Genomic DNA, 26,521 nt, shown 5'->3' with positions numbered 1-26,521 from the left:
CAATGGCAGCAGTGGAAGCAGTACTCAACGTCCAAAGTCTCTCTCTCTTTTTATTTACTTTTCACAGATCCAAACCAACAATGCGTACAAATCTCACATGCAACATGTCACAATTCAAAAAGTCTCTTTTACCTGTATATTTATTTTATTAAAGGAGAAATCACACACACTATCGTTAAAAGCTTAAATAATTTACACTTTATATCACATCGAAACATATTTCTTTCAAGTTAACATTTAAATGTAATCGTGACAGAACATTGGTTGTAACGTAGGTCAAAAGCACGGAGCAGCAGGGCACGAACACAGATTAAGTAATGTGGCAATTCAAAACAAAGGACTGCTGAAGTGAAGCTAAGATGCTCTCAAAGTTTCACAGGGCTATCCAAACCATCATCTCAATCCTGCATCATGATCACCTTTTCCATGTTGAATGGTTCCATTTTTTATGAGTAGACTTGTGGTTCACCAGAGCGCAGTTTTGCTTTACAGTTGGTCTCATAAGGGAAAATATCTGTCGGGCCGTTCCCCTCAATCGCATTCGTACAACTCCCCTCAGAATCACTGAAGATTGTGTTTGAGAAGACAGAGTTAAGACTAAATGGGGAGTTTAAATCTGACTCCTGCACAGGAGGTTTAGGAGGGTTTTTGGCAACAATGGCTGCTGGATCTCTTGGGGGTTTGACTGGCGGGCTCAGTTTGGGCGCACTGCTTTCACCGACTTTTTGAGGATGTTGATTGAACGTGGCTGCTGTTTCTTGCTTCTCTTGGTTATTGCACTTTTCTGAGATTGGGGCAGGAAGTGTCCCAGTCTTGCTTACATCCCTGCAGTTATTGTTTAAGCTGGGGCGTCTAGATGACCCATCAGCTGTGGAAATGACACTACTGGCACGAGGGAGACTTTTAAAATCCCTGTACCCCTTGAGCCGCTCTTCTTTCCCCAGTGGATTGGAGAAGCAATTGAGGCACCCAGACATTGAGGACGACTTACCCTGAACATAAAATACTGTAATTGGTGAACAAGCTAAAGTCTGGGTACATTCCGTATTACTGGAGTTTGATCTCAAATTTGTGCTTAACGTGCCCCCGGAGTCTGAAGAGCGACGTGTAACTTTTCCTTTAGACCCCCTTCTGATGCTCTTTGTTCCCCGCGTGAGCCAGAAGTCGTGGTTTGGTATCGGCTCTTTCGGTTGAGATAGACCCTTGAGCTCTGATTCCTGGCTGTTTGTCCTCGGACTGCTCAAGGCCTTCTCCTTGTGTGCTGTGGAGGAAGTCTGCTCTGTGTGTTGGGGTGTGGAGGCGTCCCTGGGCGGCTGGTACGACACAGAGGAGTGGCGAGACAGCGTCTGCTGGACAGGGCTGCTGCCATTTGACCAGGGCTCATTATCCAGGCTTATGCTGAACTCACCACTGCTCTCACTTTGAGCTCCACTCCAGGTGACATTAAGCCCTGAGAAGACAAATAATATAGTTTCTTAATTGTGATATTCACTCACATGTACACATTCATGAAGTAATGCTGCACAATCGAGTATTTATTGAATGATATATTTAATATTGTTGTAGTTTAAAGTGTGGAGAACTTCACTGCGTCATAACAAGAGGCCTTTAAGCTAATCAAGCAAAATTAAACACAAGAAGCTCATCTGAGTGCGATGCATTCACTTAATTACAGTTAAGTACAAGAGTAATGTACTCGAAGCTGATTCAGAGTAATACTGGTCGGTGGACTGAGCTCATACTCCCAAAGTAGTACTGTATTTGTACTCCGTCACTGCACGTAAATTGATTTTTCAGGCATCTGTTCTTCCTTGTGCTTATTTTTCTGACTACTTTTCCTTTTACTTATACGTACGTGATACCTTTTCAACCTCTGGGGATGTCGTGCTGTAAAAACGATGCAACCTGAGAGAAGTACAGTCTACCATAGTTGAGCTCATAATTGATTGAATGAATTCTTGGGAACTTAAGAGTGTGGAAGAAACAGGGATGGCAGTGACGCGGAAGAACATGACCCATGAGGGACCATTATCGACGACGATGCAACATATTTGGTGAAGCAAGATATATTTGATGTTGTTGGCGCATCATGTTGCCAAGAACAGGTTTTGCAAAAAGTTGAGCCAACGTTAGCTAATCTATGTGACATACATAAAAAAAAATTCTTCTTCTCAGTATTGCACAGCACAAGTTAATAAAAGAGGTAAACTATTTTGTATACGCATATTTTTTTATTGTGCCAAGTTATCACCTTTTTCATCACTGACAGAAAATAAAAATCAATTTGAACTCTTAGTACATGTCAGAGTCTGTTCAATACTTTTTATTTTTTCTACATTTGGCTGCTTAAGCAGAGACGATGAATCAATTTTTCTTTTTACACAAATGTCTTCTACTTGAGTGCGGAGTTTTATCATTTTGAAACCTTTACAGGTTAATGTCAGTGCCTCTACAAAAGTATTATTATGTTAACGATAGAAAGGGGGCAGTGCATCCTCTTTTCTTTGATTTTTTTTCCTCTGTGGTTAGCATGCAGATTAATATGAAACAAGGTCATGATAGCGATTTGATGGATTTACTCTAATTCCTGCAAGGGTAATACATCTGTATTTGCTGAATCCTCTAAACGGCTATTCGCAAAGCTTTACCGCGATGCTGCGGCTTGTCGTTGTCCTCAATCCCAGATGGCGCAGCACTATCATTTGAGTCCTTGTCTGTGGAGCACAAATAATTTTTCAACACACACTTTTACATTCCGTCGATTTGGGAGTATTTAATATATATAGAAACAACACAAAGTGTCAATGAAATCATCAATGGCTAGCAAATGCCTCTACCTCTCTGTGGCGGGAACAAATCGGGGACATCAGTGACAGTGGCTATGGTGTGGAGTTGGATGGATGGTTCAGGGGGAGGATGCAAGTGAAGTGTGGACTGGATGGATGTGCCCGGGAATGAGCGCAATATTTTTTTCCTGTCCTGCACATCAGCTTCTGACCCTTCCAGCTCCTCAGAGTTGTATGCCCACTGCTCCTGCTCCAACGGGGCAGAGGCGAATCGCAAACTGCCGAGGGCTGCAATGTTGTACCAGAGAACAGGACAGTGGGGAGATGGAGTGGATGAGTGACGATGTACAGGAGCTCATAGAAACTAAGACAAATTAGCTTTGCCGGGAAATATCTCCATCTACAAATGCAGCCAATTTGATGTGCCGCTAGTCTGAATCCCGTGGATGCTGATATTATGATAATGACTTTTAATTGCTGCGGTAAGTTTTGATGTGATGGAGTAGCATAAAGTGGCAGCGCATTTTCATTTCCAAACTAGCAGTTGAATAAAAGGCTGTTGTGAAGAAAGGATCAAATACTTGAACACTGTCTTACACAAGGAACGTTGGAGCAGAGATTTCAATTGATCTTTGTTCTTTCGCCTGTTTCTCGATTGTTTCTGTGTGGCTTTTTAACAGACAGCATCCGCATAGGTGGTAAACAGAAGTGATGGAATGAAGTGAGAGATGGTAAGGGAGAGGTGTGGATGAAGGGGAGGGTACAAGGGAGGAGGGAGTTAAGAGAAACAAGACAAAATGAGGGAGATTTTAGTGCATGCATAGGAACGTGCACATCAACTCTGCGTAAAGAAGAATAAGGCATTCTATACACAGTCAGAATGTAGCTTGTTGATGAAAATCCTGAGTGCAAGTCTGGAAGCTCATACTCACTGTTTGGCTGCGGTGGTATGGCATCGCCTGCTGATGTGGAGGTGGACCCTGCAGAGCCGTCTGAACTAATGAAGGAGCCGCTGTCGTGATATGAGAGGTGAGCCTCCGAGTGTGTTGGTGTGAGAGGGTGCTCTAGTCCCTGTTCGCGGCTATTAGATTTGATCAACTTCTTCAGCTTGAGAGTGATCCAGTTTCCTCGCCTGTTGAAAATGAACATTTACAGAAGTGTCGTTGAAAGAATTTTATTTTGAAAGTATGTACCCTAACCTTAAATTGACTTCCAGGACCACATGGACTTGAAATGAGATGATTAGCACATCATCTGCACCAACCACAAATGCCAAGCAACTTACCTGCGAGGAGGCGAAGGCTCATAAAACTTATACTGGTCCATGATCTTCTCCTCGAGCTTCTCCTTCTGTCTCCTCAAATCATTAAGTTTGTCACTGAACAAACAGACAGAGTTGTTTATTTAAAAAAAATTCTCTTAGGCAGGCGAGGACCTGACTTGGCAGACAGTTACCTTCACATATCGATCTCAGAAAACAATTTAGAGAAGGCACTTTTACTTTGAATTAGAGTCTCGTTCCGTTACTGCGACAGAAGAACGCTACCGGTAATTGCGTTCTGTGTTGAAAAGCGCCGAGAGCTGCTTGTTGGTCATTTTTGAATAGCCACAACTTGGAGATGGGTCGTCCTCGGGGTCTCCTCCCGGTGGGACATGCCCGGAACACCTCACCAGGGAGGCGTTCAGGAGGCATCCGAATCAGATGCCCAAGCCACCTCATCTGGCTCCTCTCGATGTGGAGGAGAAGCGGCTCGACTCTGAGCCCCTCCCGGATGACCGAGCTTCTCACCTTATCTCTAAGGGAGAGCCCGGACACCCTGCGGAGAAAGCTCATTTCGGCCGCTTGTATCTGGGATCTTGTTCTTTCGGTCATAGATGAGGATTGGAACGTAGATCGACCGGTAAATTGAGAGCTTCGCCCTTTGGCTCAGCTCCTTCTTTACCACGACAGACCGATACAAAGTCTGCATCACAGCAGACGCTGCACCGATCCGCCTGTTGATCTCTCGCTCCCTTCTGCCCTTACTCGTGAACAAGACCCCAAGACACTTAAACTCCTCCACTTGGGGCAAGATCTCCTCCCCGACCCGGAGGGGGCACTCCACCCCTTTCCGACTGAGGACCATGGTTTCAGATTTGGAGGTGCTGATTTTCATCCCAACCGCTTCACACTCGGCTGCGAAACGCTCCAGTGAGAGTTGGAGTCCCACAAATCCATCTCACAAGATGGATTTGTGGGACTGGAGATGACATACAGTACACACATTCTAGCAAATCCATCCGTGAGCCTTTTGTTTGTTTTGACCAATGTGTCTTCTTCCACTTCTTAATTATTTACTGTGCTTGAATGTAGTAGTTAAGTGATTCTCGCTGCTTACATATATTGTCGTTCCTCTATGTGGAACAAATCTTTGCTCTCCATTGTCTGTTCCAACAGAGTCCGGTTCTGCAGCATCAGCGTGTCGATTTGATTGAGAAGATGGTGATTCTCCTCCTCCAGGTTCCCCTTCAACTGGCTCAGCAACTAATCACACAGGACAACAGAGGGTATGTATTCAATGCAAACAACCCCCCCCCCCCCCCCCCCAAATCAGATAATAAAGGTTTTAAGCAACCCCCTGAAAAATGCATGGGTTAGATTGTGGAGTGCCCACCTCACACTGATTGGTGAGCTTGGTGGAGGTAATATCAAGTTGCTGATACTCTTTTTTGAGCTTGGAAAAGTCTGCCTCCAGCCAGGTGTGCGCCAACTTGGTCTCATTTAGTTGGCTCTTGAGCTGCTTGTGATTCGCTGTCAGTAGCTCATTGTCGTTCAAAAGCTGACGATAAGTTTGGTTCAGCCTGGAGAAAACAAAAACAGAGTACAACATTGTGGCACACAGTAAAAAATAGTCTATTAATGATCGTAATAAGCCCAGATCTGCCCTCGGCCTGTGTTTATTTGCCCTTGCTTGGCTTTTTCTCACCAGTCTTTCTCATCCCGAAGCCTGCAACATTCGGCAGCAGCGGTCTTATGATGTTCCTTCTCCAGATTCATTCTCATCTGCTCTTCCTTCAGAGCTTTTTCCACATCTTCTAATTTGGTCCGTTGCTGCAACAGGTTGTTGTACCTACAGCAAAACATGTAAAATCAAACATGAAAATAATAATAAAATGCCATATACATTAGCACAGGCTCAAAACCAGATCTCTGCCAAGGCATATTTATTTGCCAAAGTGAAGGGCTTCCTAAAAGCGCAATTCAGTCCCAAAGGTTTTTGTTGGATACATCCATCCATCCATCCATTTTCCAATCCTCTTTATCCTCAGAAGGGTCGCAGGGGGTGCTGGAGCCTATTTTGAGTGTTCATTCAGCCTGCCATGCATGTTTTTGGAATGTGGGAGGAAACCGTAATACCCGGAGAAAACCCACACAGGCACGGGGAGAACATGCAAACTCCACACAGGGAGGCCGGAGCTGGAATTGAACCTGGTACCTCTGCACTGTGAGGTCGATGCGCTAACCACTGGACCACCCGTTTTGTTGCATCCCTTAAGTAAAATGTATTTTGACATCATAACATTTTCTCAAATCAGAACTGAAAAAAAGGTTTTGTGATCACTCTCTTCCATGATGTACATTTTGAACATATACAGCACTTGCTGTGGTGACCCAATGCCGGGAAAAGCTGAAAGCCGCAGCAGCGACCAGTCCAATTACGTGTTCTATTATTTGACTGGCCCTGTATGTCCTGGAAGGATATCCAACAGAGAAAATCCTGGTTGATCAAAACTAACACGGTAGCTCACAAAGAAATAATCCCATGCTGATGAAAATGCAAACTGTTCCCTCTGAATCCAACAAGTAAACACAGCACTGTATTATAGTTATCCTTGGCATGTTAGATCAAATTAACACACAAGTTGAAGTGCTAATAAACTAAAACATGTCAACAGGGGGTACTGGACGCCCTTTTTTTTGAAGAAACAAACAACTACAGATCTTTGAAAGACAAAAGTTAGCAAACACGACACGAAAGCTTATTCACTATTGTTTTTCTCACCTGTCCTGAAGTGTGCGGTGCTCAAGCTCCAGTGTCCGATGGGCATTTTTTAGACAGCCGTGTCTCCCCATGAGCACTTCATACTCTGCGGCTTGCCGCTCGTGGAGAGCCACCAGACGCTCGTGATCACGTAATAGCTGCTCGTGAGCACCGCGCAGCTCTTCGCGTTCACGCATCGCACTGTCCCTCTCGTTTTCGGTTCCCACCTTCTGCTGTTGCAGTTGAGCGTTCTGAGCCATCAGGGAAGCACACTGGGAGTTCAGCGTGGATTTCTCCACCTGAAAAGCGAGTCGTCCAGTTCACTTGAAGGCAAAGTACACGCTCGGCTAAGCTCTCTCATTCCTGTACCTGCAGGTCTGCATTTTGTGCCTGCAAAGTGGTGTTGTTCTCCTGCAGGGAGGCGGCTTGTCTCTGCAGGGCAAGGATCTGAGCCTGTTGACTGTCAGAATGACACTCCAGCTGCTTCAGATGGGCCTGCGTAGCTTGGCGCTCTGTCTCCAGTGTTGCATTCTAGAAAGAGGAAACGAGTAGAAAGGCAATGAGGCGAACTGGTTCTCTTCTAATCAACAGATCAGAGGCCGTGTCATCTTTGGGACATATTTCAATGCTAATTGTCATTAGCAATAAACGGCAACTTACATTCCGCTCTACTTCAACCAGCCGGTCTTTAATACTCAGCAGCTCTTTGGTGGCTTCGTGGCTTTCACGCAACCATTCCCTCATTGCCGTTCCATTCTCTCTCAGTGGGGAGGCGCTTGATTCGGTCCCCTCCTCCTCCTCCTGCTTTTGTTGCAGGGCCTCATAGCTGAGTTTCACCTGTGTGGCGGAGCAGAGTTCAAAGACCTGCAACTGGACAAAACAAGACATTCTCGTAAAATTGTGTCATGGCATGTAACTTACAGTTCTGAGCTCGTGGCGAAGCTGCTGACTAAGGGTAGAGGATTCTTGGAGACGGGCCTCCAGTGCAGCCAACTTATCTTCTTTCATTTGAAGGGACTTCTTCAAGGAGAACTCCAACTCTGACTCGAGCATATGGAACCTGCTGCATGGAGAATTATATCCTTCAACATTCAGAGCAGTTGGGGGATGTCTTTTTCCTATTTTTGAAAGAGAAACAATACAATGTACACCTGCGGTCGGGTGTGTCAGGTTCCACAGATTGTTTACTCTCTTGGTTGAGAACCCTCATTTCCTGCTCATGGGACAGACGGTATAGTTCATCCTCTCTCTGTCGGGTCTTCAGTTTCTCACCGACAAGCTCCTAAAAGACAGTCAACAACCCAGGGTCGGAGCTGAGATAGGATCCAGAACACTGGCGACCCTTATGAATATAAAACGGTTCAGAAAACGGAAAAATAAGATAAGATAAGATAAGATAAGAAAACTTTATTTGCCTCACAATGGAGAACTTCTCAATTTACAGCGGCAAAATTTGGAGGGAAGAAAGTAGAAAAACATGAAGTATTTGTATATAAGTAATATATAAGTAATATGGTAATATATTTTGTAATATTTATGAATGAAAGGTTATGTTCAGCAACAGGTGGAAACGTCATAGCTATAAATTGCAACAAATGGTAAAATCCATATTGCGCTTTTGTAGGTCAAACTAAAAACCAAAATATGAAAATATGTCAAAAACCCAAAGGATGCGCTTAGGAAAAAAAGAAATGCATTTTTTTAGAATCGGTGTCAAAAAAATATTTGGGGACACATAAAGCCATCTCTCATTAAAATTTGCTGTTGACCAGTATAATTTTCAAACTTTGTACTTTTCGGTCTGTATTGACTTTGATTCAACACTGATCACCTCGAAGTGTTTTCTTCTATTTAGAAAACTAAGGCAATTAAGGAGTGGTGTTTTACAAATTTAAAAAAGCATGTAAGGCATTCTTTTTCTTTGGACAGCATATACCATGCAATCATATAAACCAAGTGATATTCATAAACATGGTTCTATTTTCCTACATGCTATGTTTTATTAAGGAATGCAAGCAGAGGTTTATATTCTTGGTAAATATACCGCTGTCTGATCTCCACAAGATGAAGAAAAATGAATCCTGTCTCACAAATTATTTTCAAAATGAATGATATTTATTTAGGATTGACACTGTGATCGAAGTATTTATTGAACAACATGTTCATTGTGGTAGTTATTGGTTGCTGTGTTGGACAACTGCATTTCATCACCCTTGAAAGCTGTTTCTAATAATCTGGTCACTTAATTCAGCAACATGAAAGATATTACTTGTAGATAATATTGGAAGCCTTTTCAGTAGGATGCAGTGAGGTTCGGCAAAGTACAATTACAATAATGCAAACATATCAAGCATAATTATCTTGGTAAAAGAATCATTGTTTTTTTTGTAAATGAAGTGACCAACCTGTGTTCGTGAATACTGTAGTATTCAGGTTATAATGCAGTATGGTCTACATTGTGCATTCTGTTTATTAAAGGTTGAAACACGATATAAAGTTACGGCGAGGTTATTGGAGCTCATTTGATAGTGCAAGAATATTAAATATGGTGGCCTGTGGCCCTGAAGAGAAAAAAAAATCAATTTTAAGTCAAGGTCGGAGCAAATTTGTATTTAGTCTCCTTGTTACCTCTCTAAGGGTGTCCAGGGTCCTCTGGTCGATGGCAGCTTGCTTGGCCAGTTCTCTGTTGTCTCTCTCCAGCCCTTTCACCCTCTCAGCTGTCTCCCTCAACTCTTGCACCTCCTTCACCAGACAGCGCAGCTCCCTTTCCAGGCTCGCCATGCAGACATTGCTGCTATCTAAATTGGCTTCTTGAATTTCAACCTGACATGGAAGATGTAGTGACTGACACGATTTGTTCAGCCATAATGAATGCAGTGCTCAAAATCTGGTAACCTGGCACTTACCTGCTGACGCAGTCGCCGAGTCTCCTTCTCCAGTTGCCGCTTTACCTTCTCCAACGCAGCCGTTTCTTGTTCCAAACTCTGCTTCTCTGTTTCCACTTGGTCCAAACGGCGTACAGTGATCCGGAGTTCCTCTAAAGTGGCCTGGAGGCTTTGGTTGTCTGCCTCCAGTTCTTGAACCTCAGCTTCCAATCGTTGGACTTTTCGCTCTAGAGAGGAGGATTCCCAAAAAATGTCAAGTCTTCAAAGGGTCTAACCAAAACCTGAATTTTCTCCTCTACAAAACATACCAGTGTTACCAAGGGACATTTGCAGTTGTTGATTAAAGGAGTCCAGGGCCCTGCATTTGGTCTCCAGACGCTCTGTGTGCTTCTTGGTGTTAATGAAGCGTGCTGGCAGGTCCATGAAGAGGCCGTCATGGCTGGAGCTGCTGCTTCTTGAGCCAGGAGAGGGAATGCGAACACCACCGGGACTATTTTCATACACTTGCAGCTCAGACACAACTGCTTCAAAATGCTCTACGCCGTTGTTGTCCTCCAACTGTCCTTTATACTGAACGTGCTGAGTATTGGCTGTATTAGCAGAGCGGTGGAGGCCTTCGTGGTCGTGCTCTGGCTTCTGATATTCGGCATCTCTATTGAACGTCTTCTGTTTGACTGCACCTTGGTTGGATGCATTGCTGCAGTTCTGTTCACGTGAACAGGGAGTCATTGATATGATGTTTTCATCTGATGCTGAAGTCCACTTGTTAGTGCAGCAGACCACCTGCTGGTCACGATCCTTCTCACCGTGGTGGCTGTGTTTGTTGGACTGTACGTTGTTGTGGTTGTGAGTACACGCAGCTCTGAGCTCCTCGACAGTGTTCAGGAGACTTTGGTTCTCCTTCTCCAACTTTAACAGCCCACTACGGATCCGCTCACTCACCTCTTCACTTAAAGTCTGCTGCCCTTTAGACAAACACATAGAGGTGATTAACGCTGGCAGCAAATCCTTGGACATGTTTGTTTTGCTTATATATTTGAGAGCCAATTAATAACGCATGTAACAAGTGCTAACCTGCGTATCGCAACATACTTGAGCCGCGATTCGACAAAGTAATATTTTCCAGCTCTTACCCTGAGAAATGTCGTTGCTCTTCGACAGTTGTTCTAACTCCCATCCCAGGTGCTGGGACTCCTCCATGCTCCTCCTCTGTGCTAAACACAGAGTCAGGTTTTCGTCCTGCAGCTCCTCAATGCATTTACGATCTGCATCCCTTCCCTAAAGTGGGGATGCATGATGGTTAGCTTCTTAAATTCAAGATATTGAAATTAAAATAGCGTATCTTCCACACTATACGGCGCTTAATAGTATAAGGCGCACCTTGAATGAATGGCCTATTTTAAACCTGTTTTCATAAACAGGTATAGGGCGCAGCACATTATAACGCACATAGAATAGAAGCTATAATAGTGGCTGTGGTTACGTTATGCATCCACTAGATGGAGCTACGCTAAAGGGAATACAGTACAATACAGCTTTATTTATGTAGGCCCTTCGCAACTGCCGCAGCTGTAGCAAAGTATTTGACAGAACATTTAAAATACTACGTCCAAGAAATCAGAATATTGACACATACTGTATATAAGATGCATCGGATTATAAGAAAATTGAATGATTTTAGGTGTGCCTTATAGTGAGGAATGTACGGTAACTCAAGTGAAGACAACCGGTACAATTACTTGCTCCATGTCATGTATCCGGGACTTCAGGAGCAGGCTGTGCTTCTCCAGCTGGTGGATTTTATCTGAGCGTGCCCTCCAGCCTGCCAACTGATCCTCTAGCACCTCTTTGGTTTCCTGCAGAACTCTGTTATCCTCCTTGAGCTCCTGAGGTGAAGGAGCGAAAAACATTTACTGCCACCTGAAGTAATGCTGATATGAAATCAACCATAATATAAGTGAAACACTTAATTGGGTTCCCATTTCTGATTAATTGTATTAAAAGGATCATTTATATTACCTAGAGCAGAGGTGGGCAAACTACGGCCCGCGGGCCGAATTCGGCCTGTTGGTCTTTTTAATCCGGCCCGCCGAAGGTTGGTCCACAATTAAGGTTCGATGTGAATGATTGCATTCATTTCAATTGGACTTGTAATGACAGGCATTTCACCGCCAGGTGGCACATTGACTTGAAGTTGCAGAACACAGGGAGGGGGGGGGGGTGATCGTTTCGACTGTATCGCTCTACTTCTACTGGTCTGATCACAACCCATCTGCAGCAATGCACAGGCGAAAATAGGTCATCAACTGTTGTCATTTTAAAAAAGTATATTAATAGAGTACTTTCATGCTTTTGTTCTGTTGATGTTTGATATGGACTGTCAACAAATGCATTTTTTTTTTTTTTATGTACCATAGCTCGTGCTGACCTGGCCCTTCTGTCAAATTTTAAAAGTCAATGCGGCCCCCAAGCCAAAAAGTTTGCCCACCCCTGACCTAGAAAAAGCAACAAAAAAAAAAGTATATACTGTATATTTTTGAAAATTATATTACCATACTTATTAAAATCATTATTGTGAATACAGTACAAACCTGTATGTGAAGAATATAGAAATACCCTGACTATGTACCAAATGATTGGGGAAAAAGATACGCATAACATAATGGGGGCGAGGGGGGATATGAATCTCTTAAAAGAACCAGTGTGAAGTGTGATTTTCTTTTTTTTTTTTTTTTTTTGAGACAAAGTACAAATTTGGAAATGACTTTTGTCATCAGTCCATTGAAATGCGTCATCATTTTTGCCTGACTGAAGTGTCCACAAAATTTGTGAAAGCAAACTGGACCGTCGGATGATGTAGGAATCCGTGCATGGTTTACTTCAATTGATCAGAAATGGGAGCAGATCTTTGTGGTGTGCGTGCGCTCGTGTGTGTATGCGTAAAAACAAGTTATTTATAGTTGTTTGACCTCCACTTTGGCCTTGTAAAATTCCATCTTGTGCATTTGCTCCCTGTAGCGTCCCACCTCACACTCCAGCTTGTCAGCTTTGAGCGCTCGCTCTCTCAGAGCATCCAGCTCATCGCGGTATGCACGGGCTGCTCGGGCATCTACAAGCAGCTTCAAATTCTGATGAAGATTCATACAAAATCAGGTTTTGCAGCCATTTACTGTACAAATAATCAGATTTTTTAAAAAAAAGTTATAATTCCGCTGGTAGCAGGCATTAGAATTGTCATTAGGCAATACGGTTGAGCAGTTGGCACCAGTAATTTCACAGGATATAACAAATATGAATTCACATTTGGCGGCTGGTTAGTACATCGGCCTCAGAGTGCAGGGGTGCAGGATTCGACTCCGGCTTTGGCCTTGCTGTTTGGAGTTTGCATATTCTCCCCGTACCTGCGTGGGTTTTCTCCGGGTACTCCGGTTTCTTCCCACATTCCAAAAACATGCATGGCAGGTGAACCTGAACATGCTAAATTGTCCCTGGCTGTGATTGTGAGAGCAAATAGTTGTTCGTCTATGTGTGCCCTGCGATTGGCTGGCAACTAGTTCACGGTGTCCCCCGCCAACTGCCCGAAGACAGCTGGGACTGGCTCCAGCACTCCCGCAACCCTTGTGAGGATAAGCGGATTAGAAACTTGATGGATGGATGAATTCAAACTTTTGCTCAAAACCCAGTTTGTTGATAAATAATTCTCTCCACAAATATGCCATGTGCTGCTCTCCTTTAAGGAAAGAATGATGCGTTACGCTCAATTCATTGTTTGTCTTGTTTTCCTTCGAACCTCCTGCTGGATTTTCTTGAGCTCTGCCTCCATGTTCTCCAGCTCGTGTCTGCTGTCCAGCATTTGTTCACTCTTCTCTTCTCTGCAGGCATGGAAACAGCGCAGACACACACAGACACAAGAAGAACATCTTAATTCTTCGTTGTTAAAATGATCACATATCTCTAAGCCTCACAGCCGCTATTAATTAAAAATAATTTTTTTGGATCTCTGCTACAGCCGACTGGCGCAAGCCGTCTGTTAATAGGCATGGAAATTGCAAACAGTGAAGCACACCTGTTTAGTTGAAGTAACTGGTTTCAGGGCCAGATAAAGAAAGAGACAAATAAATAAACATGTTCATGGTTAAACGTGTTTGTTCACATGACTGTCTGACTGACCCAGCAAGCAAGGATAAAACATGAGAGGACGATGACGATCAACGTTGCTCTTAGGGTTGGGGATCAGGGTTAGTGTGCATTTGCACACATGAGCTGTAGAAGCACAGAACCAATGTGGGTCAGAGGTATAGTACGCAAGCACTGAAATTGCCAGGCAGGCATTAATGTGGGCCAAACTCCCCGGGGCATCTCTGATCCTGTAGTAACTCTCTCATTCAGTCACTACTGGAAGGTCTCCAGAGGACAGACAGCTCACATGAAGTAGCAAACACTGTCCCCCACGGTCTACATTTCCACTTCTGCAGACTTTTTTTATTTGAGTTTGACGGCATACAGACTAGGTAACCTTTTTATGAAGCAATAGATAGTGTCATTCAAATGTGGAGTCAGAATTGACCCCACGCAGGGAAGCAACATTAGAAAGAAATGTAATGAGATTCATAAAAGTGATATATCATCAATGATTGAGAAATACATTTTTAAAAAGTCACAAAAGTAAAAATGTGCTGCAATTCACTGCAATGAATACCATATTAACGTTGTACTTATTTACAAACTTGAAGATTGAAGATCATATTTACAGTTTCTCTTTTACTTGACATTAGTTTTCACATTCTTTGAAAATATATAGCTAATAACAGGAGCGATTTCAGGGTGATTTTGACCTTTGCAATCAAACAATGGCCAACATAGCGTTCACTCAATGTCTCTGTGTCAATCAAATTGAGCATTCTAATATGTGCAACCTTGTAAAAACATCTTTATTGAAGGACAGTTTTAATCCCAAACCATTTGCCAAGAGCAATCTTGTTTTAGCAGTAGGATAAAGCAGGCTCTGTCTTTATCCAAAAGATACTCACAGCTCTTGCCTAAGTCGCCTGATCTTGGCCTTAGAGTCGGCAAGTTCCACCGCCAAGTGTTGCTGAGTCCCCACCTGCTGCTGTTGCATGCTGGGAGGATAGACGGCCGACTGTGGGCTGGTTGAGTTACAGAGCACATGAACCACACCTTCCCTTTCTTGGGTGAGCTCCACTATAGTCTTAAAACACAAATCATCAGAACACATCCAAAATGTACTCAATTCTATTTCGTCAAGTGGTCGCACGAAATAAAATCATCTGGACGCAGATACATTTTTAAGTAGGCTATACATCAATTTAAGAAAATGTAGTTTAAAATCCACCTGATTCTATTGTGTGCGGCCACTTGACAAAATAAAATTGAGTACATTCAACACACCATTTTTTTTTCGGTGTATTCAATCATTTTTATTGGCGGAACCAATCACAGCTGAGAATGTTGCATGAACTTGACACTAGCGAACACAAGTAAGAAACAAACAATGAAGAATCTCCCCCAAGATTTTGAACTGTCCCAGTGGGATTATCCCTACTCCTACACCACCCTCAATTTGTGAGGTCTCTCACTGACAAACAAGAGGACCTGACTCACTATTTCTGATCGAGTTCTTTATAAAGGTCTTCGAAAGACTTGAGATCCAAGCATGTCTTTATATTTTGGCAAGAAATTAAGTTTCAGGTTTACCGGACAGGTTGAGACCAGCCCCTGATTGAGCGATAGATTGATTGTTTAAGATGGGTCCAAACACTTTTATTCATACTTTACCTTGCTGAATGTGACAGTTGTCGTTCGAGATATTTTCTTTTTATTGAGAACCCTTTCCAATTGCCAGCCCAATGACAGTTGCATATTTTGATTTCCAAGCAGTACCGTGACTTACCTCCAGATGGGCGTCCCTCTGATCTAGCAAGTGCTGAAGATTGACGGCCATAGTCTTTGCCACGACCTCCAGCTCATCGGCGGACATGTTACTGCAACCCAACCAATGCAGGTCGAGTAGGTTGTCTTGACTGTGAGTCAGCTGGACAATATTGGGAGAAGGACAATTATGGCGTCAAGGGAGATGCACACATACTGACATGTTGTAATGGTCTCCATATTTCTTGCTGTGAGGTTAGTCTCGCAAAAATGATCTTTATCTCAGTAATAAAAAGTTGGTTAACACAGACTTAGAAGCGACTGAAAAATCAATCCAAGATACCTCTTGAATATGCACAGCTATGGCTGCTTTGGTGCCAAATTCAAGCGTCTGGATGATTTCAATGTACTTCTCTTTCTTCTCACACTGAAAATCAAACAAAAAATAGCTCATAGGGGTTCTTTTGCCAACAATATTGTCACAAAACAATATACTAGCCCTGTACATCACACGTTTCGCATATTAGACACCAGTTGAATGTTTACCTGGACTGCACATCCCAGGAGCAACAGCAATAGTTTCTTCAATTCCACCAGACTTTGCTCTGTCAGAACAAATAAAATACTTCATATTGAAATGTTAAAATGAAAATCCAGGAGAAGGCAGGGAATTTGCATTCCTATACATACTGCCAGATGAATTTGGCAAGTGTGTCGCTCGCTGCGTGTTGAGCAGTAACAGTTGGGAAAAGTGCAATTGTTAAACCCTTTCATCAGGAAAAGAATGGACCGACCGCCCCCCCTACACCACCACGGATGAGATGCCCCTGCAAGCAATACCCAGGATGCTGTCACCTTTGCCCAGTTGGCTTTTACCTTGCGTTGCTGGTGCATGCAATCTGACCTTTCACCTCGGCGTGATACAGAACTACTGTCTCATGCTTTTTACTTTTGGACTTCATATGCACAAACAATTTTTAATTTGCTAATGTTTGATTGCTAAAAATGCAACGAGACAATTAAGACGCGCTTACATTTTTAAATGGTCAAAATGCACTCCTATTTGCGTACTTTTACTTCTTGCTCGATACTGAATCGAATACTGAATCGAATCAAAATCAAATCCGACCACAACCTGAAGAATCGAAAATGAATCGTGAGGTTCTTAGCAATGCCCAGCCCGAGGACTCCGCCTTCCTGCCATAATCTCAAAACAGGCATGTTAGGCACACTCAAGACTCTTAAATAGTACACAGGTGTGAGTGTGAGTGTCAGTGGTTGTCTGTCTATATGTGCCTTGTGATTGGCAGTCCAAGGTGCACTCCATGTCTTGCCCAAAGTCAGCTGCCATTGCTTCTGGCTCACCTGAGAGTCTGCTTGTTCGAATGAGGACAAGCACTGCAGAAAATGAAAGGATGGCTTACCGGTGTAAGGAGTCCGTGAAAGCAGAAGCACATTTGGAAGAGGAATCAGAATCAACTGTCTCAGGTTTTCCTGTCACATAAAATGCAAACCAAGAAGATGAAAGGAAAGGTGAGGACTTCATATTCGCTTCTATCAATCACATGTTTCAGCTGAGCATAGAGGCAAATGCTAATGTGTATTTTGCTTTAAAGAATACTATGTGTCAGTAGTTACCTGTATGTATTCGGAAAAAAAAAAATCTCGTCTCAGTTAAAAAGATTGTCCAAGACTTCCTTTAAAGAAATACGAATGTTCCAGCTAAATGAAGCAACGCATCTCTGTTAACGTTATACGGTCAAAATAGCCAAAAGCAGCCTGGATAGAAGCAGTTAAAATGAACCAGAAATAAAGTATTGCTACATGCACGAATGTAATGAAGTCATTAGGCATGCTGTTAAAGTTGCTCCTGCAGAAAAGAACTCATTTCTGCCACCACACTTCATCGGAGAATTGAAATGCTCCACCCTTCTTGAACATGACATTCTTGCAATCTCCGTCTGGCCTTCTCGAGTTGAAGGCCAGACATCTTATCTCAAACTGTAATTAATTAATTTGACAGAAGAGGAAAATCCAAGCCTCATCAGCAGCGGCATGCGCCACAGCATCTCGTGCTGGAAATGTGCGACTCTTTCGTGGGCTCAGACTGCCGCTTTTGTGCTGAGGTCCAACTGCTCCTGTGCTGATTGCACAGATGTTGGCATGGGTGATATTTAGGGCATGCGTCTTAGGGCAGAACTCGATCTGGGAGGAAATGAGTCCGAGCAACTATCAGGTTTACGCATGCGTTATCCTGTGCACGTGTTCAAAGTTGAGGTGGAATTGAAAAATCCAAAGCAAATGTTCTAATTTTATAATCCGATGTTGTGAGAGGGTTTAGCCACATGTAGTTGGGATGGATGGAGGAGAAACAAACTCACCACATAATATGTCTTGATTTGCTGAACAAGGAAGGTCAAGTTCTGGACCCTCTGACTTGGATCCTTGCTCAATTTGGTCGCAGCGTGAGGTGTGGCCGCAGGATGTCTGATGTGCGACACAGAAACAGTCTTCAATCCTCTGTCAGTCTATCCAACCAATTATCGATTGTGCTCAGTCAAATAATGATGATATACAATCGATAAATACGATAACTATTCAGGAGGACCTACATTTTGTTTTTGGCATTGCTAATAAAAGACAAGAAAATGCATGTAATTTGTTCAGAGGTTGTGTGTGAATGCCGAGAGACTCATCAACATGAGAGAAATAGCCAGGTCACTTGTAAATACAGCCCCTAAATGCTGTGAGTTGCAATAGAAGGACACCACAGGATTTCAACTGTACATAGGGCCATAACTTCATGACAAATCGCTCTTTCATTTTTCAGCTAAATAGCTCGTTACATACCCCCCCCCCCACCCCCTCCAAAGATGACAGTTTGTTACCGTAGGCTAGGAGTCGGCAAACTATGGCCTGAAGGTCACCTGTGGCGCGCTGCTCGTTTATTAGTGGCCTGCTGCATATTGTATTAAAATGTACATTCGTGCTGTTTAGCTGCATTGGACTGATTATTTTTGACACTGGGTGACAAGTCAAGAGAAGTGAAGATGAAAAGAAATTCGGATGAATGGCGATGGCTTGTTCCACTTTCGGCTCTGTGTCAGTGTCAGCTGAGTAGCCTACAGATTTCTCTTACCTCGCTGCTCGCCTCTTGACTGGTACTCGTAAGAGGGAGTACATAACTCCTACTCTGGCATCCCTTCACTGGCTCCCCATACATTTTAGAGTTATTTTCAAGATCCTCTTATTTGTTTTCAAATCTCTAAATAATCTCGCGCCACCTTACCTCTCTGAGCTCATTCGCCCCTACACACCTGCCCGGCGCCTCAGGTCTGCGGACCAGACATTATTAGAAGTACCAAGAATTAAACTGAGGCTCAGAGGGTATCGAGCCTTTTCTGTTGCTGGTCCCTCTCCCTGGAATGACCTCCCACGGAACATTCGGCAAGCCTCCTCGCTGCCCATCTTCAAAACCCTCCTCAAAACTCACTTGTATTCCTTGGCATTCGACTTAGCATGACTTAGATTTGTTCTTGGTTTTACTGTTTGGTGCTTTCTACCGTCTTTATTACGATTTGTTTTACTGTTTATTGTATATGTTAAATTGCTCCATGTACAGCACTTTGTATGCAGCGATGGCTGTTTGAAAGTGCTCTATAAATACAGTTGACTTGACTTGACTCTAAATGAATTTCAGTAGCCTTTGCATCATTCTATTTTTATGTGTGCGGGTCATAGAAAAAAAATGTTTGGACAAGCCTGATTTAGGCAAATGCAAAGTGCAACTGTTCATATTCATTGTCCTTTGGTTTGTTTCAGTAAGTTACACAAACATGACCCAATAAATTTGAAACACTTGCCGGGTGGCACATATTTGGACTGAATTATCAAATTTTAGTGATAGCAAATAAGAACAGAAACTATAATATATTTAATAATCCCTCTTTTTTTATTATTATGATTATTCCACTTGAATTGTGAACAGTTGGCGCAGTGACCAACAAATTGCAGCAGACGAAGCTGATTCGAGCGAGCAACAGTCACAATTTGACAATCAACAAGTCAGACGGACATGTGTACAAGGTTTTGAATCATTTGACTGTTGTTTGAATACATTAAGAAATGACAAAGCAAAAACAAAACAAAACAAAAAAAACAAGAATGTTACTGCAAATTTGACACTCTCAGCACTCCCACAATAAAATGCAGACTCAACGGTGTCATCACACCGTTGAGTCTGCCTGTCTACACCCATTTTTTTATCGCCCCATTTCTGTGTCACCCCCTTGCTCCTCCCTCCCATCTGTGTCCAAATGACACGAAACACCAGCAGCCCGGTTTTAATCCCAGAGGGTCTCCCAATCCAAGAGATTATCCAGCCTCAACCCCCTCCACTCCTTCCAGTCGAGCGTTGTTTCTCATGCTGAACTGGTTATTGTGACCCTGGTTGATCAAATGAATAAATGGACACTGTAGCTTAATGGTGGACAAATGGAAGCCTTCCATGACTGTACGGGGTACACACTCATCAAGAGTGTGTCCGTCCAGCCTGTCACTTGCTACAATGGAACAACTGCCAGCAGACCATTGTTTTTTTTAAGAGGGGTGATAATTCCCTTAGAACATACGGTGCTCAAATCATAATCCTTTAACTAGCATCTTGTCAAAATCTATGATGTCTCCTGTCTTTGGGCAGGATTTTATCAACATTTGATGAGGAACACCAATAGGAATAATTCAGCACTCATGTAGAATGACTCTGGGGGTCTTTTTCACTACTGCCTTCCACTAAAACATTACTGCACACATTATTGCACACAATAGGACGACTTTGACATATGAGTAGTATGACAGCTATGTGTTACATACCGGTTGTGAGGCAAAAACCGTGCACGAGTTGACATCTGTGTGCTACTAGTACTGCTAGTGAAGCCGTGGACAATAATTAGTAGAATTTTATGATGTCACAAGTAGGACTGTCATTATTGAATTGATTATTCTATTGATTATTCCATTGATTAATTGAATAATTAGCATGAAGAATCTTGTGCATCATCTTTTTTTTTTCCAAATGCTGTTTATTAACCGGTTTTTGTTGTCTATGTGGTGGTGTTTCAGGATGAAACCAAACCAAATAGACACTATTTAAGCAATATTCCACAAGAGGGACAATGTTGAACTCACTCAACATTTTTTGAAACCGAGAGCTACTAGTTGGGAACGGATGAATGCAAAGCGTTACTTGTTAGATATACACTTCGAGTCTACTTAAGGTTTCACTCAATGTAAAATCCAGGTTAGTCATACTATGACTCCAAATAAAGATTATGGATTTAACTATTATTTGATTATTTGTACAAATTGATTAAGATTCTGTCATGTTCCTGTTTGTTTTTTTTTTGTTTCAGTTTTCGGCGGGAAGGGTGGGCATTTCCCTCCAGCGCCACACCTGCCGTTACCATCAGTGGACTCTATAAGGACAGCTACGGTGACAACAGGATCAGAGAATATTCACTTATGTGTGGCTCAAGTCAAAGTATTTTGAAAATTTGAAATTAAACTGTAACTCTTAATTATTAATCGATTATCAAAACAGTTGTTAATTAATTTGATGATCGATGAATTGATTGAATTTGACACCTCAAGTCTCCGAGTACTCCTCGAAGCATGCAGTTGTCGAGGCGTGCATGCAGAGTATTGCCGTAGTAGTACTAGTAACACGTAGTTGTCTAACTAGTGTGCAAAAATGTTAAACTGGATCAACATTTTTTTTAAATGCTCAAACGTCTTTCTATAGTAATATTTATGTGAAAAGTGGACACAATGCCTAAAACATGACTTACATTTGGCTCATAACTTCATTCAAAAACACTCCATCCAGCAATTCACTGAAGTCCACATGTCGGCCTTCATCATGAGAAACAAACGTCTTTACCTGCAGAGAACCATGTGATCAGTCGCATCAGCAAAAAACAATCATCTGCAGTCACAGTGAATCACATACCCAAGTGACAAGTGGGCTCATCATGAACTGATCCAGGAAGGGAAGAAAAACACCGCTTTCCATCTTCAAAACTGCATCCACTGTAAACAACTCGTCGAACTTGCTTGAGGTAAAAGGCAGTCTTTTTCTTTTTTGGTAAGCTTGTAAACAAGGCCTGCCTTGGAGTGATGTTCTCCTCGTTCATTCACCATTAAACGTCTTCTGAGGCGTCATGCATCATCTGTTATCTTCAGCAAACGAGTCACCAAACAACACACGACAAGCATCCTCCACTGAGCCAAATGTTGCCAATGCGTTTGGAGCCAGCTGCCCCCGCCCGTTCCCCCTCCTCATTGCACATCCCCAAAGACTCGTGATAATTCCTGAAGGTCTGCACAGTTTAGCGCCATCGACAGCAAAACGATGAACAATGTAATCTGAGATATTTTCCCATAAACCTTTTACCAGACTCAAACAACCCCCATCCCTGTACTGTAGCCTGCTACATATTTGCGAATTAATAAGTAGAAAGTACGATTCATCTTCACGGCCATCGCCATTTAGACATTTCTGTGTGAAAGCTTTTCACGCACACTTGTCCAGTTACACTGATAACTTTGTGTGCGATTCTCTGCATTGTTTGAATTTGCTAAATTTGATCTAAAAACGTCAGCAACGTCCCATAAGTGACTTGATTTGGTAAGCGGCTGAAAACAAGTCAAGACCGGACCACCTGTAGTGGCCCAATACTGCCACCAGGTGTTGAAGTCTGGAAACTCCATGTAAAGTCGTACAAATCACCCCCGCTGCATAACTCAACAGTCAACGATTAAAAAAAAGTGTGTTGTCGTTTAAAATTCGTACATATTTATTTGTCATTTTAATTAAGAGCATATGATCATTTTTCTCACACTTAAAAAAAATAAAAATGATTTTAAAAAGTGTGTTATCCTTTGACTGGATCGGATAGGATGTATAGTAATACATCAGAATTACATTGATCAACCTATTTAATGTATTCATGAAATGTAGTATTTATTATGAATACTGTATGTGAAAATTGATGTAACTATATGCAAGAGTGAGTATGTATATACAAAGGTATATATGTATATATATGTATATACAAGAGGTGTATAGATAAGTACAGTACACATAGGATAAAAGCATTTGATGATATGTTGATTTTTCCTTTATTTTTGTATTGAAATCATATGTTGCTACATAACAAGGGGTAGGACGAGATAAGTTTCTTACTTCTTCCTACTCCTTTGAACATAGAATTGTGATGATGACTGTTTTTCTCTTTTCCTTTATACAATTTTTGCTTGCCTTCACTTTTGTCAATTTATTGTTGTATTGTGTGTTTTATACAGTATGTTCAATAAATAAACAAACAAACAGACAGTCAATTTTGTGTGGGTTATCTTTGAAGTTTGGATGTTTTCATAACGTTTTGATGCAGGTCATGTTTAATTTTATTAATAAAATGTGCAGCCGCCTAACCCTCGAAAAAAGGGTCTATGACTCCAGCAAGCTGAGAATATAGTATTTTCAGTTTGCACCCATGACAAGAAATTTAGGGCACATGGCAGCACAGTGTACTAGTGGTGAGCACATTTGCCTCACAGTTCCAAAGTTCTGGATTTGAGTCTTGCCCCCAGTTTTTCCGTGTGGCGTTTGCAAGATAAAGATAAAGTATACAGCATATTGCTACTTTTAGTAGGATAGAAGTTGAACATGGGTTGCTTAATGGATTAAATATACATTATATAATAACATACTTCATGCAGCATTATAATGACCAACCAATATAATCACCTTAAGATGCAGTCAGCTAATGTATGTCGTTACATCTAGATGTAGCTTAATTCATTTGGGTACTGGAAAATCTAATTACTGCATAAGCCGTTCATCACAGTAGTGCAGAGTGCAGTATGTTCACATTAAATACAAGATTAAATAAAAATTACAGAAATGTAGTCGGTATATTGAAATATAGGTTCAGGTTCATTCCACTTGTCCTCCTCCTACGTCTCCACTTGGTGCAAGTGTTTGTATTTGTTGTATCGATCTTTGTTTCCCAGGAGATTTTTAGAATAAGGTGAAGTCCAGTCTCTTTCAAAAGCAGCTTTCACTTGTTCCATGATCTTCCCTCCGCCATTTTTCATCTGGACCACCAGCCCAACGCCTCCATTATTGGAAAATTCATCTCCCACCCAGTTATGGTTCCCTGAGAGGGTAAAGCCGAAAATGAGATCATGACAATCATTTTCATTTGTGTCTGTGTACAAGTCTTCACATAATACATTCATTGTACACTCAATGGACTATAGCGGCAACTTTTGTAAGCAAATGAGTTGTTTGGCTTTTGAGGGGAACTGATGCATTGGCTCAAAACTACATCTTAATTTTTAAAGCAGATAAAATGATTATTTTTAGGTTTTCGAGTTAACAGTTTCTTATCATTGCCCAAAAGTGAGTAGGGACAAAAAATTGAGCATACAAAATGTAAGGATGAAATTATTCTCAAAAAGGATATATTGTAAATGTAATACATGCAAAACGCATTGCTTACCAATATAAAGAGCGTTTTCAGTCAGCATGTACTTGTTATGATTGAGTCCATGTTGAATGTCATCCTTTTGCGGCTTGTGACTGAAAAATCTCTGAAAGATTATTGAATTAACCTCAATCAAGTTTCTAAAAAAAAAAAAAGAAATCCTTAATCCTGCAGTGAGAGAGAGGTCGGTCCACGTACCACCTCTAGAGAGCAGTTGTACGGCTGCATGCACAGCGACTTGAGGGAAGTTACAAAGTTAAAGGTGAGCGGGTGAGTGTTCTTCCAGAAGCTTATGAGCAGGCGAACTTTGATCCCTCTCAGAACCACAGCCTCTCTGATCATCTCATCAAGCGGTGACCAGTACCTAGTGATGAAGCCATTTTAATGAAATCATTCCCCCTCTGCTTGGACAAGGCAAGTTCATCTTCATTGCATATTTTTACACAAGCAGTAACCCCAAGTGAGTAAACGTGTACTCATAACGTCAGATACAGGCATGAAAGATAGAATGTCACATGAAGCATATGTTTTCATATCAATGCTCAGTACCTTGTGACCGAGGCTCCTCTGAGGCGCCTGCTGACCAGAGGGAGGTAGTCCATCACAGAAATGAAGATGAATGTCTTTGCACTCTGCATGACGTGATTGATGGCGTCTACATCTCTGGTGCGCTCTTTAGCACAGAAGAGATCAGGGGAGGTCTGCAAGAGAAGATACACCAGTAAGGTGACAATGCACTTGCTATACCTGTACACATATCACAAGTCAACCAACTGCATAAGCTAAAATGGCAACAAGAACCTCTGTTACAAGAGAATTGAAAACATAAAACAGTGGTTGCTCGCTATTTTAGCTTTTATTCCTTCCGTAACTGTAAGTGAGTTCACAAGAGCAGGTTAGTGCTTGCAAGGGCAAATAACATGATTCATCACTCCCTGGTTGTGTCTGTTGCAAACTAGCAAATAATAATTTCACAAGATGTTATCTAGACTATAGTCCGGATGTTAGTTCATTAAATGACCGAACATAACAAAGCTAGCATGTTTAGAATCGTGGCTGTTGACGTACACTGCGTCATAACTGTATCTCTTATTTTGGTTTCTCTTGTTTAACTCCATGAGGAGGAAAAAGTATGATGCAGTGCAGTTCATACCATATGCAGAATAGGTGGATGGATACGAGTTAAAATTTAAATAGTTAAGCCACTCACCACTAAAGCACGAGCTCATATTTTAACAGGTGATGCACAGTCAGTTTTGACAATCTTTAGATTACCGTATTTTCCGCACTATAAAACACACCTAAAAGCATTCAATTTCCTCGAAAGCCGACAATGCGCCTTATAATCTTTATATGTAGATCAATATTCTGATTTCTTGGACGCAGTATTTTAAATGTTCTGTAAAGTGCTTTGTTACAGCTGCAGCGGTTGTGAAAGCTCTCTATAAATAAAGCTATATTGTAGTATTGTACTGTATTGTATTGTATTCCCTTTAGCGTAGCTCCAACTAGTGGATGCATAACACAACCGCAGCCACGATTGTAGCTTCTATTCTATGCGCCTTATAATGCGGTGCACTCTATATATGAAAACAGTTTTAAAATAGGCCATTCATTGAAGGTGCACCTTATACTCCGAAGCACCTTATAGTGCAGAAAATACGGTACCGGTACATAAACGAACTGTTAAAATGATGGACTCAGTATCTCTGGCACATTTCTTTAAAATGTGTAACATCAATTTCTTGCACTTAAATTTAAAAAATGGAAACAGGCACATAGTGTCGCTGTTGCTGCCTGAGCTCAGTGCGCGTAGGGAAACCCTTGTGTGTTCTCCATACTTGGGATCTGATTCTGAGATGCAGTTTCATAAGAAACTTGCAGGAGACAGTTCCAATACAACCCGATTGCTGCTTTCCAAGAATGGTCTGCCCAAAGTACTTCTCCTACAGCGAGGTAATAGACTGTACAGCCATATAAACAGCCATTTATTATCTGCCTTATGCAACTACTGCCCCCCAACCACAGACTTATTGCTTTGTCCAGCAGCAAAGCTTGAATACAATATCAAAGAGAGAGAGAGAGAGAGAGAGAGAGAGAGAGGGGGTGTTCACATGGCACACATTTGCTCCGGCGCTGCACCTATGTATTTTGTTGCGATATATTTTGCACCGCAGCAAATTGTGTGGAGCGTTCACACGTACAAAGCCGCTGAGCGTGTCTGCATCGGCACAGCGTCGGTGCAGCCCCACTTGCGTTCACACGGCAGTTTCTGCAGCGGAGCAAAACGACAGAAAACAAATGAGCTGTCGTGTTGGTTCTTTTTAAAACGTATACACAACTCAAGCGACTACTGGACAGGCACGTCCTTCTCCTTCTCGGTCTCCGTG

At 42.2% G+C, this 26,521-nt stretch overlaps 2 protein-coding genes across 7 annotated transcripts in view; both read right to left on the bottom strand.

The window, feature by feature from the left end:
- Nucleotides 1–24: 24 nt before the first annotated feature.
- LOC147200550 (girdin-like) lies at nucleotides 25–21,897 on the bottom strand. Of its 6 annotated transcripts, none has more exons than XM_086120312.1 (29): nucleotides 21,590–21,897; nucleotides 21,429–21,520; nucleotides 17,964–18,069; nucleotides 17,007–17,076; nucleotides 16,129–16,187; nucleotides 15,926–16,009; nucleotides 15,605–15,745; nucleotides 14,724–14,902; nucleotides 13,484–13,565; nucleotides 12,663–12,821; nucleotides 11,433–11,579; nucleotides 10,827–10,971; nucleotides 10,002–10,658; nucleotides 9,715–9,920; nucleotides 9,437–9,631; nucleotides 7,960–8,090; nucleotides 7,730–7,871; nucleotides 7,469–7,645; nucleotides 7,178–7,339; nucleotides 6,830–7,107; nucleotides 5,753–5,896; nucleotides 5,441–5,627; nucleotides 5,165–5,310; nucleotides 4,072–4,164; nucleotides 3,719–3,918; nucleotides 3,384–3,455; nucleotides 2,838–3,074; nucleotides 2,649–2,714; nucleotides 25–1,450 (listed from the first exon to the last, which is right to left on the bottom strand). In XM_086120312.1, exons 1-29 carry the CDS (start codon nucleotides 21,650–21,652, stop codon nucleotides 447–449), a joined length of 5,424 nt encoding a protein of 1,807 aa, XP_085976438.1. In that variant the 5' UTR covers nucleotides 21,653–21,897; the 3' UTR covers nucleotides 25–446. The 6 variants fall into 6 exon arrangements, with proteins under 6 accessions (XP_085976438.1, XP_085976439.1, XP_085976440.1 ...); XM_086120313.1 differs by having other exon boundaries at nucleotides 7,730–7,868; XM_086120314.1 differs by lacking the exon at nucleotides 2,838–3,074.
- Nucleotides 21,898–22,466: 569 nt separating this feature from the next.
- The window catches only part of pld5 (phospholipase D family member 5), a 13,061-nt gene continuing 9,006 nt past the window's right edge, over nucleotides 22,467–26,521 (bottom strand). The window contains exons 7-10 of the mRNA XM_086121084.1: nucleotides 24,681–24,832; nucleotides 24,330–24,495; nucleotides 24,147–24,237; nucleotides 22,467–23,801 (exon numbers count right to left, since the gene is read on the bottom strand). Coding sequence (XP_085977210.1) covers nucleotides 23,599–23,801; nucleotides 24,147–24,237; nucleotides 24,330–24,495; nucleotides 24,681–24,832 — 612 coding nt within the window. The 3' untranslated portion in view covers nucleotides 22,467–23,598. The remainder of the gene's footprint in view (nucleotides 23,802–24,146; nucleotides 24,238–24,329; nucleotides 24,496–24,680; nucleotides 24,833–26,521) is intronic.

This window comes from Hippocampus guttulatus, chromosome 9 (genome assembly GCF_054856545.1).
Source record: "Hippocampus guttulatus isolate MCC_2025c chromosome 9, RoL_Hgut_1.0, whole genome shotgun sequence".
Taxonomy (NCBI): Eukaryota; Metazoa; Chordata; class Actinopteri; order Syngnathiformes; family Syngnathidae; genus Hippocampus; species Hippocampus guttulatus.
The sequence above is the reverse complement of the archived record's forward strand: the minus strand, read 5'-3'. Positions and strand labels throughout refer to the sequence as shown.